This window comes from Juglans microcarpa x Juglans regia, chromosome 1D, assembly GCF_004785595.1.
Source record: "Juglans microcarpa x Juglans regia isolate MS1-56 chromosome 1D, Jm3101_v1.0, whole genome shotgun sequence".
Taxonomy (NCBI): Eukaryota; Viridiplantae; Streptophyta; class Magnoliopsida; order Fagales; family Juglandaceae; genus Juglans; species Juglans microcarpa x Juglans regia.
In genome coordinates, this window is record NC_054594.1 from 37973181 (window position 1) to 37986850 (window position 13670).

A 13670-nucleotide genomic window follows, 5' to 3' on the forward strand; every position below is an offset into this window, starting at 1 on the left:
TCTGCTCGCCAAAACAATCGTTACCGACCCAATATTACATATAAAAAGTATATAACATCACCGCCACCCCACGCTATTACTATTTTTATAATTACCGTTAGGTCAAATTGATTTTTTATTTTTTTAAAAATATAAAAAAATATCAATACATTAATACTTTTTTTTTTAAAGTATTAAGTAAAAAAATTTTAAAAATAATTAAAATAAAAAAGTGTCAAAATGAGATGTCAAATATAGATATTAAAGTAATATTTTCCTTTTTATTTTATTATGTTCCTCTAACACCTTTTTATTTTAATTAATTTATTTTATTTTTGTCGATTATATATTTGTATATAATCTCACACATAATATTATCCAAAGAAAAAAAATCTGAAAGTTAGAAATTTGTTCAAAAAGATAATTTGGAATAAATACAAAATTTCTTTTTTGGCCTCTCTCTCTCTCTCTCTCTCTCTCTCCCTCTCTCTGTGCTGCTCCTTCGACCTCTCTCTCTCTCCTCCCCCTTCCTCTTTCTCTAATATCTCTGAGCTTCCTTTAGCCATTGACAAAGCTCTGTTCCTCGATTTGATTCCAGGTTCGTACGCCCATTCGATCTACGGGGGTGTCGTTCTAAATTTAAATCTTCCCGTTATTTGTTTGGATTTCGTGTTGGCGTTTTTTGGCGTCTCGTGTTTCGAATTTGATCGTGTTTTGGGTTATTGTTATCAGCGATCATTGGGTTTGGATTTTCGCAGGTTCTGCTGGGCCTGTGTTTCGTGCAATTGGGTCCGTCTAGATGGTTTTGCATTTTAGGGTTTTTGGGTTTAATTTCTTTGATTTTTTTAATCATTTAAATCTTTATTTACGTTATTTTTTTCGACATGTAAATCTAGGGTTTACTGATATTTTGTTTTTCCGGGAGCGCCGGTGTCAAGGGGTTTTGGTTTGGAGAATTTTTAATGTCGAGCTTTCTTTGCTTGACTAGAAAAATGAGGCAAATGGAAAGACAACAAAATTTTCATTTTTTTTTAATGTTTTTTGCTGCGTTGGGATTTGGGAAATTACAGGAACAAAAGAATCGGGGCCAGATAGTTGAATTAATATCACTTGAGTGGAGGTTGTGGTTCTTATGTCCCATTTGATGAAAACTCCTGGCAGCCAAACAAAAGGCTTTTAAAGTTTGTTAAATTGTAGACTATAGAATCCACGAGCCTATGATATCTTAAACGAACATCTACACTTGTTTCTATTTTGCCAGTTTTTTGGAATTTTTGTTAATACTTTGGTGTACTTTGATATATATGTCGTGCAAATATGACAGGTTCACTTATTGGCTCGCAAGTGGAGTTGGAGTGTGGTGGAAAGAATTTTGGAGTGAGCAATGGCGGGAACTGCAAGTGAGGAGTCTGGAGTGGGAAGGTCCGTGGAGGGAATTTCAACCGGGCAGCGTTGCCAATCTGGGGAAGCATTGGCAGAATGGCGGTCTTCCGAGCAGGTGGAAAACGGAACCCCATCAACTTCGCCTCCTTACTGGGATTCTGATGATGATGATGATGGAGGTATGCCTTTGTCTTACAATCCCCCCTTTCAAGTATGCATCATGTAGACGAATAATTCCCTTTCAAATGAACAAACGATTCTGTAATGTAAAGGCATATTTAAGCATTTTTCTTTCCTTTGTCTTGCATTACTGAAAACCAGATGTAGAGATCATAAATTACACCAAAATGCACTACAAGGGTAGTGTATATTTTGGCGTAATGGTCCTGTTGGAATACAGCATTAAGTTATTGGTTGTAAGAAAATCATATTCAGCTAGAAAGTAATATCTTTGTTGCTTGGAGTTAGTGGAAGGTTCTGTCATTAGGAGACAATTTTTTTTCCTGCGGGAGTGATACTATGAAAGTCAGCAAGATGAGGTCTTTACAGACACCTGAAATTTACTTGAAGTAAGAAGTTAAGGCAAATGAGCTCTAGCTCAGATAGCACCTCTTTCTCCATAAGAATGGAGTTGAAGCCTTATTTAAAAAAAAAAAAAAAAAGAAAAAAGAAAAAAAAGAATGGTGTTGAAGTCAGATTGGTTGTTTAAGAGCCTCTAATTGAATGCTCAGATTCTGCCTGTTAAAAAGGAAAACTGAAGTAACCCCTAGGGGTTGGCTCAAGTGGTAAAGACCTTGGATTTGGTGGTCTACTCCCTCCAAGTCTATGGTTTGAATCCCCCTTGGGTGTAAACAATTTCTAGGGGCCATCAGCTTGAGGGATTTTCCCATTGAATTACCCGAGATGCACTTGCGGGAAACTCCTTGTTGAGGGCCTGTGCACCTACTGGATTAGTTGAAATGCTGTTCTCAGATACCCAGTGCCAATTAAAAAAAAAAAAAAAAGGAAAACTGAATTTTGGATTGGTCTTAGTGGGGAAAAAAGGCAGCTGAATGTTGTATTCATCTGGCTAACATCCTTGTCAAGTATTTTGATTATTTATCTAACAAGTTCCTGTTAGATTGTTAGATTTATCTAACAAGTTCTTTTTTTTTTTTTTTCTTTTCTGATAAGTTATCTAACAAGTTCTTAAAGAGTTTTACCGATCAAAAAATTAAAAAAAAATGATAAAAGAGTTCTTAAAGAGTTTTAATGATAAAACATGAATTAGTTTTGTAGATTGTTCGATTATTTGTAAGCAGCTCTTCTATGCATTACTGACACGTATAGACTGTTGAAAATGAAGAAGTGGACGGAACTAAAGTTAGCAGCCTTTTTCCACTCTCTAATATATTGGTCAATATGTAGGATATTCTTTTTTTTATCAGTAAGAGCTTTATTAAAAATAGGCATAGCCAAGTACACGGGACATATACAAGAACAACACCTATGCATGATGTATTTTGTATGTTTAATGATTTAATTTTTTTTATACTTGCTTTTCCCTCTCACGATATGGAAAGAATTTATTTTCTTATATTTTTGCTTGTAGTCTGTGCAAGTACTTTGTCTTCCATTTGAAACTATTGTTGTACTTCAACAATGTGGTGGGGTTTTTGACCCTCCGACATATAATGTATGACTTTTCCTTTTAATTTATTTTGAGCTCTTTTCTTATGCGGGATTCGTTTCTTTTTCACTCTTTTCGCTGCATATTGATATATTTTCAAACTTCTAAGATCATTTGCTGCATCCCTCCTATGATTTCTAAAATCTTGTTCTTCTAGAGAACGTAAATATCAACCTTCACCTTAAGTATACCGTAGAAGTTTTATATTAATAATGTGATATTCACACTATCCTATGGTGAATTGTTTTGTGTATAGGGTTCTCATATACTCATACTTCATTTTCTTTTTGTTTGGTTTTGACCATCTGAGCTGAAGGTTAATAGAACTTCCAATTATTCATAAAATCCAATTGATAAAATTGCCAATGCTATTTATCTAAGAGCTAAGTTACCGATCAAAAAAAAATTTATCTAAGAGCTAAGTTTCCTGCATTTCCCAAATAATTGTTTTTAAACCCATCATATTGAAGTTCTTGATTACTTCTGCCTGTTCCTTTTGTATAATTAATTGTTCACAAGTCATGTTCACTTCTATATAGGGCCCAAACCTTCTGAGTTATATGGAAAACATACGTGGAAGATAGAGAATTTTTCACAGATTAACAAAAGAGAACTTCGTGGTAATCAATTTGAGGTTGGCGGATACAAATGGTATGGGTCTGGAAAATGCTGTTTGGCATTCTTTTTTTTTTACATATAATTGTTGTGTATAAAATGTTTACTTGTAAAAATATTGTTGTATATAAAATGCATGATCATTACAGGCTATATGCATTGTTATGTCTTTAAGTATTTCTACCCATGTCCATGTACTGTATGTGTATTTTTTATGCTTATGAAAGGAAATCCTGCACCTGTCACTCATCATCTTTGAATTTTAGGTCAATAAAAGGGAATTTTATGCATTATTTAATTTATATGCATGTCAAAATTCCAACTTATACTTCTGATGGAGAGAGAATACCATGAAGCCATGAGATCATTTGTCTGTCACATCACATGTAACTTGTTATTCATCAATAGTGATGAACGCAGTGGTAGATTCCAAGTCCTTCACAGAAGATTTCTATATGTTCTGAATTAATTGACATATAAAAAATGTTTTTAATTATCGCAAAAATAATTATTCGATTAATATTGGTATCTTTTTTATTATTCTAACATTATATGATTATATGCTTCATGTCACCATTAGATAATGTCTTCCAATTTTTAAATTGGCTTTTTCCTTCCCCCTTCCTAATCGTAATTAAAAAAACTAGGCGCCAAATGGAGCCTGTGTCTACATCTTGATGGCGTGCATCACGATGACATGGATGGGACAAGTTTTAGCTGTCGCCCAACTGTTAATTATATTATTTTTTTGATCGGTAGCAAAACTGTCAATTCTATTAGATTAATTAACAGTTTAGTTTTAACCTAAGCTTTTTTCTGTTTGTTGCAGGTACATTTTAATTTACCCCCAAGGCTGTGACGTCTGCAATCATCTTTCTTTGTTTCTTTGTGTTGCTAATCATGACAAACTTCTTCCAGGTTTGATATATCTAAGGAGCTTGGAATTTTTCTTCGGTGATCATGGTTCTTGGTTCTGTATGCTTGTAATTATATTGCTTGCTTTTGTTTGTGAAACAGGCTGGAGTCATTTTGCACAGTTCACTATAGCTGTGGTGAACAAAGATCCAAAGAAATCTAAATATTCTGGTTGGTTGTTTGGTTAATTTCTGGTTTAGTTTTATGGAGTTTTTAATATTATTGTGTCAGTGCAACTGAGTAAATGTAAATTTTGTAGATACTTTACATCGATTCTGGAAGAAAGAGCATGACTGGGGGTGGAAAAAATTCATGGAGCTGTCAAAAGTTTCAGATGGGTTTATTGATGCTGACACTCTTATAATAAAGGCTCAAGTTCAAGTCATAAGGTGTGCTACAACTAATTGACTGACGAAGCTGTCGCGTAATAGTTTAAGCCCAAAATGTTTCATTTGTGACTGCCTTTCATGGATATTTATAATTTCGTTCATGGATATTTATAATTTCGTAGGAATTTCAATTTGGCAGATGTTTTTTTTTTTTTTTTTTCCTTGGAACAGTATTCTCTGTTTGTTCAACTTTGGCATGGCAATATATGCTTGTCCTGTTTGGACTTAACTTTCTTCTACTGCGTTGTTTTGCAATAGTAAGTTCCTCTCTTTGATGGCACAGTTGGGTTGTTAGAAGATCGATTCTGTATCTTGTTAGTCAATTTGCTAAAATATTAAGCAATTGGGTCATTTTACCGCAAATAATTTGAAGGCTTTAACTACACCTATTGAAGTTCTATTTAATGTATTTATTTGATTTTTTTTGTCAATCCATGTCCTACCTTTTTTAAGGTGTTCCCTGTTGCTGGTTGTGTTTTTGTGGATTACACTTGAGGAGAGGGGGCTTAAAGACTTAGTTAACCAAATATTCTAAGAGTCACAAGGCAGCTGGATAGGGCCAGAACTTTTTCTTTAATCTGTAGTTGATTTTGCATGTACATTTATTCTAACATGATTTAGAAGGTTACACATCATGTTAAGCTAATTTTGATTGTACACAATTTTTGACCTGTGCCAATTCCCCTTCCGAAACGTCTTTTCGGTTATTGACTTTAGAGTTGTAACTGAGCAGGTATGTTGTCTTACGTTCTTTGTTTAATCTTCTGCAGTTATTTATCTTCACGAGCATTTCTTTTTGGCTTCTGGTTTGTAGGGAGAAAGCAGATAGGCCCTTTCGTTGTCTTGATTGTCAGTATAGGAGAGAACTTGTTAGGGTCTATTTAACAAATGTGGAGCAGATTTGCCGGCGATTTGTAGAAGAGAGAAGAAGCAAGCTTGGGAAGTTGATAGATGATAAAGCTAGGTGGTCAAGGTATTTCATGTTCACCTCTGTAATTATCGATCAATTATAAGTGATTACTCTGTCAGTGATAATTACTTAAAATCTATGTTGGAAGACATGGTCTTTCTAAGAAGTTTTTGGTAATGAAATGATTTCCCGGTTCCCATGGTCATGGATGTGACACAGCTTTGCAGCTGCTGTGTCTTTGCAATGTGTTGCTTTATCTTGTTATGGCCATTAACTTTCTACTTTAGTTATATTTCTGTTGAGGTAGATTTCTTTGTTTTTTCTGATGATTAAGATGTTTTGTTATTGATGCAGCTTCCGTGCTTTCTGGTTGGGAATTGACCAAAATGCTAGGCGTCGTATGTCCAGGGAGAAGATGGATGTGATTCTAAAAGTAGTTGTGAAGCATTTCTTTATAGAAAAGGAAGTCACTTCTACTTTGGTAATGGATTCCTTGCATAGTGGCTTAAAGGCTCTTGAAGGCCAGATGCAGTGTAAGAAAGGGAGAATGAAATTGTTGGAGGCTGAAGAAATGTCAGCCCCCATTGTTCGCATGGAAAAAGATATGTTTGTATTGGTCGATGATGTCCTATCATTGCTTGAGAGGGCTGCCATGGATCTATTGCCTCCAAAAGATGACAAGGGTCCTCAGAATCGTACAAAGGTGTGCTGCTGAATATATGATTATTGCCAACCTTTTTATTGTGATTGCATATATTATTGCAAAAATATTATATGGAGAACTGAAGTAAACAGTTCTAGAGCTCTAAAAGAGTACGAGTAGGGTTAAAATTTTCAAGAATCCAAAAATTCCAAAAATGAATTTTTTGAAATTGCTGTCGCAACAGATCCTGTGGTGCTAAGGCTATAATCTTTTGATGACTGAGCAATCATTTACCTTTATATGCAGGATGGAAACTCTGGAGAGGACTTCAACAAAGATTCTATTGAGCGTGATGAGAGGCGTCTTACAGAATTGGGTCGCAGAACTGTGGAGATATTTGTCCTTGCCCATATTTTCAGGTAGTTATTTGGATAATTATAATTTCTATTCTAAAAATGGCAAACTCTTCCCATGTGCTCCCCACCCTCTATCAAGTATTGATATTTTTGTATCTGTTGATTGCCCTTTGTTTTCATGGACGGCCTTCAATAATTTTTTTGATAAGTGGACCACCTTCAATGTGGAGTCAATTTAAGTTTTATAGTGCTGTTTCAATATGGATGCCATAATTTGCAGTTTCCCTGCATCTTATTATTGCAAGTCGATAGTCCTAGGATATCTAGGAAGTCTATTTGTTGTATAACAGTGTGCTGTACCGGTATAACTCAATGTATTTTAGCCTTTGTGTTTCCAAAGATTGCTGCTTTGATGTTGCTGTCCTGTGCAAGTTTGTCTTTCTAACAAGTTCCTTTAGTGATGCCTTTTTGAATATAATCTAAAGTCTTCAGTTTATAATCAATCTAAAGGTCACTTTCTATTTAATTAATTTTCCCCTGTTTAGGGTATAACTTTTGCTTAGTGTAATCTGCAATAGAACCAATTTTTTTGTCATGTCTTATCTATAGTTTTGTTGGGATTTCCAGCTTTTCTGTGCTGCCTTTGTTACTATGTTTTTTTTATATTTTTTTGGATAGGTAAAATAAAATTATATTGAATCAAGTAAATAGGCATAGCACGAGTATACAGAATACATACAAAAGAGAACACCTAGTTATAGGTTAGAACTATAAATGGCTACAAGAAATTCATGAAAACTAGCCCCATTGAAAACAAAACAGAAGTCCACAAAAATAAGGTATTGAAAAAGAATTCTTCTGAGTTCATCCAAAGAGTGTTACTGATCTTCAAAGCTCTGACCATTCCTCTCCAGGCAAATGCACCACATAAGACATGGGGGAATAGTTTTACACACTCCAGCAATTTGGGGATTACCCCCAAGGCCTCTCCAACTAGAAAAAAAATCCACCACCCTTCTTGCCCATTACTCATGCAAGGCCGATCCTGCTGAACGATGGCATAAGTCCCTGGCCACCTCGCAATGAAGTAATAGATTGTCCACAGTTTAACCACTTTTTTACACACATGGCACCAATCGATAACAATAAGCTCACACTTCCTCAGATTATCCAGGTTCAAGATTTTCCCAAGGGAAGCAATCCAACCAAAGAAAGCTACCTTGAGAGGCACCTTTAACCTTACATCTCTAGATGCACTTCCAAGGAAAAGGGTTGTGGTTCTAACACGTTAAAGGCTTGTATAGGGTCTGGACACTGAATTTCCCTGTTTTTGTCAATATTTCCTTTTGTCTTTCTAGAAAAATTTTCAATTACAATTAAATGTCAGAGTTGTGAAATAAAAATCAGAGCAGATATTTAGTTCTCTTTTACTACCAAGGAGCTATTAATAGTTCTGGACGTGTCTATGTCGAACTTGTTTATGAAAGAAACTTAGGTTTAAAGATGTGCTTTTGTCTTATGGCCCTTTGTAGCATTGTTCTTCTTGTCAAGTGTATGACGTGCATGCTCAACACTGGGATTGCAGCTACTGTGAATTGACTACTTGGACTGATAAACAAGGCTTAGGTGGAGTAATGGCTGTAAATGGTTTTGTCAAATTTTTTTTGGTTATCGGGTGTAAACTGGTAGCAGAGGATTGAATCAAGAATGTAAAACTGCAAGGTAGTCTAGGAAGTCTGAAATTTGCAACAGAAGTATGGCTTGCCAATATTTGCAAATTTCTATATTGTGTAGCGGAAATTGACTTGAAGTCAGCCATCAACAGTCGAGGAAGTTGTTCATCTTCCTGGGGATGGGAGATGCCAAATAGGACAATTGATTTTAAAGTTAGAATTATTTTGAAATTTTATTCCAGTATTTTAAGTGAAGTTATTGGTTAAATGAGTAGTAGTAACTTTCTTTTTTTATAAATACTTACATTTTTTTAAATAAATCAATCTCATTAAAGTGTGAACGGTCACAACCCACACAGGAAGTATACTAGAGAAACCCCAACTAGGTATCCATAAATTCTGTAAAGTTAGCAAAACAAAAACTATTAATGGCTTCCATCCACCCATAAAGAGTCTTGCACAGCAGATCTTCTAATACTAATGTCATTCTCTCATGGTCTTCAAAATTGGGGGGATTGTGTTCTCTCCAAATGCACCACATCACACAATAGGGTGTCATCCTCCAAGTGTCAAACACTCGATGATTAACACTTTTCCGTATTCACTTCTCTTTTGTCCTTTTTATTTTCCTGTTTTAGTTTTTTTTTTTTTTTTTTTGTGGTAATAGAGAATGTTGCATTTGTTCCATATAATGAAGCTTCATGATGATTGGTCACAATGGTAAAATTTATTGACTAAATCATTTGATCATAGGATTCTCTGATTCAATCCACACATGAGATTGTAAACATGTATACTTGCCCATATGTGCCTAAGATGCCCTATGTGTTCCTCTTTACATGCAGCAATAAAATCGAGGTAGCATACCAGGAAGCTGTGGCTTTGAAGAGGCAAGAGGAGCTCATCCGCGAAGAAGAGGCAGCAGCATGGCTTGCTGAAAGTGAGCAGAAGGCAAAACGCGGAGCAACTGAAAAGGAAAAGAAATCAAAGAAAAATAAGGTTTAATATTCTCACACCTGTAATTCTCTAGGCTCCTAACTAGGTGTATTCTCTTGTATGCTACGTGTGTATTGCGCAATGCCTATTTTTATATTAATAAAAAATTTACTTATAAAAAAAATCTCACAACCATAATCTCAAGAGAGTTCAATCATCTACTAAATTTGAGTCCAGTAATCTTCAATGGTTCCTTTATTTTCTGCTTGATTACGTGTGCAAAGTTTAGATATGTTGATGGTGTTGCAGTTAATGTTGTAAGTTCCAACAACTGTTTACATAGGGTTGGAATAATTTAGTAATCATCATCATTTCTTTGATATCTTCACACTAAAAGTGCATCTCTTGTTATTATGAATGTCTGTGAGGGAGTGTGCTTTGCTTGTTATTTAAATGTTTCAACCTTGTTACCTGATTTCTAACATGACTACTTATGGCTAGGACCTTTTTTTCTTTTTTTTGAGGCTGAGCCAAGGAGCAAAGCATTATCATGTATTTGGATTATGCTGTTCCTTGCTGTTTTCTTTCCTCCTTACATGTTTATTTTATGGTTTGCCAACATTGATGTGTTAATTATGCAAACTACTTGGAAACAAATGTGAGATTTTGAAAGACTTTCTATGGTGTTCAGATTTGTGATTTGTCCCCCCTCTCTCTCTCTTTTTAATTGTTATGGATTCATCTCAGATGTTGTCCTACATCCTCGTGACAGAAAAAGGTGTTATTCCAAATTCGATTGCTTTGAGTGCTGATGTTGTCAACTAACGTTTATCTTAACAAAGTAGATTGCTTTCAAGTTTCAAGTTTAATCATTGACTCATACTTATTTGTTTTTACACTACATTGATGTGTTAATTATGCAAACTACTTGGAAACAAATGTGAGATTTTGAAAGACTTTCTATGGTGTTCAGATTTGTGATTTGTCCCCCCCTCCCTCTCTCTTTTTAATTGTTATGGATTCATCTCAGATGTTGTCCTACATCCTCGTGACAGAAAAAGGTGTTATTCCAAATTCGATTGCTTTGAGTGCTGATGTTGTCAACTAACGTTTATCTTAACAAAGTAGATTGCTTTCAAGTTTCAAGTTTAATCATTGACTCATACTTATTTGTTTTTACACTACAGGCCAAACAAAAACGAAATAACCGGAAAGGGAAGGAAAAGGGGAGGGAGGAAAGGCCTGGCATGGCGGTACAAGACAAGCACCAACTGGAAAACCCCAATGATGAAAAACATGACAGCATTATGGAGGAGGAGCAACCTGCAGTTGAGAAGCCTGATACACTGGAAGATGTTTCCGATGTCTCTGATTCAGTAGATGGTGTTTCAGAAATTCCTCAGCCTGATTCAGAAGACCGCGATGCTAGTCCTGTCAATTGGGATACCGACACATCAGAAGTTCATCCTCTAATGGAAGCCACTAGTAGTGGAATTAATTCCCTGTCATCTGTACAAAATGGTGTTGTTGAAAGAAAGAGTCATTCAATAATGGATGATAGTTCTTCAACGTGTTCTACAGACTCTGTACCATCAGTGACTAATGGGCCCTATAAGGGGAACACTTTCCCAAACTATATAAACCAAAAATCACCTGGCAGGTAATATATGGCTACATTTCTTTGCACACCTACTTAAATTAAAATACAAGTTCTTTATTTTTTTTCTGATTCTGCACTTAAATTATGTAGGGGAAGGAACCAACGAGTTAAGGCAACCTGTGATGGGAGTAGTTGGGCAAATGAGATGGATAATCAGCCTTCTGGGCTTTCAGAGGATGCAGGAGATCTAAACGATTTATCTGGTAGTTGTAAAGTTGGTGAATCTGAGCAGGAGCGTATTCTCTCCTTGCAGGATCCGTTAAAGTGGTCTGAGCAGCATATGGTTAAGAAGGTGGAGTAACTAGTTATGGCATGATTAGCTTTGCAATAGTTTGGGCCATATTCCTGTAATTAGTTTTTTCCAATATAATATTCTTGTAAGTTTGACATATACTTCTTACAGCTAAAACGGTTTGAAGATACTAGTTCTCATTGTCTCCTATTTTATCTGGGAGCACAGCAGAGGATGTTTTATGGCCAAAAAAGTAAATTTTTTCTTCGAAGTTAGGATCTTACCAGTGCTTAGTGCATGTTATTCCCATATACCATTTGAAAGCCTGCATACTATGTGTTCTTAGGTCATTGTTCACTGTTTTATGCCTTTTAAGTCTCTTCTTTTGCATACAGCCACTTTATTTACATTATTTCAACTTTTTTCCCCTCAAAAGGATGGCAAGTTGAACATGACTGGAGGTTGCTTTTCTATGTTATAGGAAGTAGTTTCACTGCCGAAGAAACTAAGCATCAAAGAGCAGGCTGATGTGGAAAGACCCTCTAAAGATAGGACAGCAGCAGTACCGTCCTCTTCCAGAAGCCCACCGAGGAATCCAGCCTCAACCATTCGATCAAAGAATAGTAGTGCTATTGTTGATCCTATTCCACCTGGGAAAGCTTCTTCAAATGTTACCCAACAGAGTGAGAAAACCATGCCTTTGATGACGTCATCCCAAAGTACTGGTGTGTCCAGACCTGAGATCCAGAAGGTTGCAAGCCCGAAGTCGAGTGAAAAAGGCATGGCACAGCATGTCCCTATGATGTCGAGGCCCTCTAGTGCTCCTATAATTCCTGGTCCCAGGCCGACTGCTCCTGTTGTTTCCATGGTTCAAACATCCCCTCCACTCGGCCGTTCAGTGAGTGCAACTGGCCGGTTAGGTCCCGAGCCCTCACCAGCAACACATGGTTATGTTCCCCAGTCCTATAGAAATGCCATTATGGGTAATGCCGTTGCTTCAAGTACTGGTGGTTTTACTCATCCTAACTCCCAAAGTTCAGGGGTGAACCAATCCTCAGCATTCTCGCAATCAGCTACCTTGATACCTGCACCAATGTTTTTACCCCCGAACCCTGAGACGGTTGACCCAACCACGGTCAAATCAGGTTTTCCATATGGCATGGTAAGGCAGGATGTCTTGCAGAATGGACCCCACTGGATGGAGACTTCTCAAAAGGAAACCAGCAGAAACATGCAGTATGACCATTCTTCCCTAGTTAATGATGTTCAAAACATGGGCCTGTACAAGTCTGCACACAGCGGATTGCAGGGAAAACTATCCACTCAGTTCCCAGCCAGTGCATCTGGCCGGCAGACCCAAGGTGCATTGGCGGATGAGTTCCCGCATCTGGATATCATTAATGACCTGCTTGATGATGAACATGGTGTTGGGATGGGAGGAACAAGTGCAGTTTTTCATTCTCTCGGCAATGGGCCACAGCTATTGAATAGGCAGTTAACATTTCCTTGTGATGAGAGTGTATCCAGTGATGTGGGGTCCTCATCTAGCTCTTGCAGGTTTGAGCGATCGCGAAGTTACCATGATGATGGGTTTCAACAGCACTATCACTCTCCTGGCAGTCGTTATGACTCAATGAGGGATTTCATTCTGCAAGGCGGGGCATTACCATATGTAAATGGGCAGGTAGATGGGTTAGTTCTGAACCAGTGGCCGGTTGCTGGTGCTGGTGCTGGTGCTGATTTATCTCTACTTGGCATGAGGAACCCGGAGGGAGATGGTTACCCTTATTATAATACAGATTATTCAAATCTGGCATGTGGCGTCAACGGCTATACAATCTTCCGGCCTTCAAATGGGCATTGAAAGGAAACCAAGGTCTTGTCCATTGTAATAATTTATTTGAGGAAATTGCTGGGTCATAGATTTGGAGTGAGGTTATAATCCTTTGATAAGAAAACATTTTGTAAAGATTGTCTCTGCCTTCTTTGCTTCCAGCTCTGAAGTAGTTAAAAAAATGAGGCTTTTGATACGTTCTGGTGATTTGCTTACTGGTTGAATCAAGAGGTCGTGAAATTTGAACCAGCATAATCTGACCCAAGCTGTCGTCGCGGTTTGCCATTCGAGTGATACAAAGTTCAACAGTTTGAACTATAGTCTGTGGCATACCTAAATGGCTTTTGGAGCCGAATTAAGTACTCGGTCACAGATGTTCCTTCGAGGTGAGACGATACTTGGTCCTTCAAGAATAGTGCGCGTTAAAGATTTTAGCCTAAATTGAAGGGTGAAAAGTGGTTACGTGCTTAGAAATA

General features: G+C 36.9%; 1 protein-coding gene across 1 annotated transcript; it reads left to right on the top strand.

Annotated features, from left to right (window-relative positions):
• The first annotated feature begins 410 nt into the window (after positions 1-410).
• Positions 411-13390, top strand: LOC121252153 (TNF receptor-associated factor homolog 1a-like). The gene is made up of 13 exons (XM_041151642.1): positions 411-577; positions 1304-1541; positions 3571-3682; positions 4476-4564; positions 4664-4732; positions 4821-4950; positions 5765-5923; positions 6215-6563; positions 6810-6922; positions 9378-9531; positions 10656-11128; positions 11219-11420; positions 11842-13390. The coding sequence occupies exons 2-13, from the start codon at positions 1364-1366 to the stop codon at positions 13222-13224; spliced, it is 3411 nt and encodes a 1136-aa protein (XP_041007576.1). The 5' UTR covers positions 411-577; positions 1304-1363; the 3' UTR covers positions 13225-13390.
• Positions 13391-13670: the final 280 nt, after the last annotated feature.

What these genes read in the sequence shown, in the direction of transcription:
- LOC121252153 (XM_041151642.1), top strand. Translation starts at nt 1,364, where the DNA reads ATGGCGGGAACTGCAAGTGAGGAGTCTGGAGTGGGAAGGTCCGTGGAG. An exon ending in GAGGTTGGCGGATACAAATG is followed by an intron (nt 3,683 to 4,475) that starts GTATGGGTCTGG and finishes TGTTTGTTGCAG; the next exon opens with GTACATTTTAATTTACCCCC. An exon ending in TCATGACAAACTTCTTCCAG is followed by an intron (nt 4,565 to 4,663) that starts GTTTGATATATC and finishes TTTGTGAAACAG; the next exon opens with GCTGGAGTCATTTTGCACAG.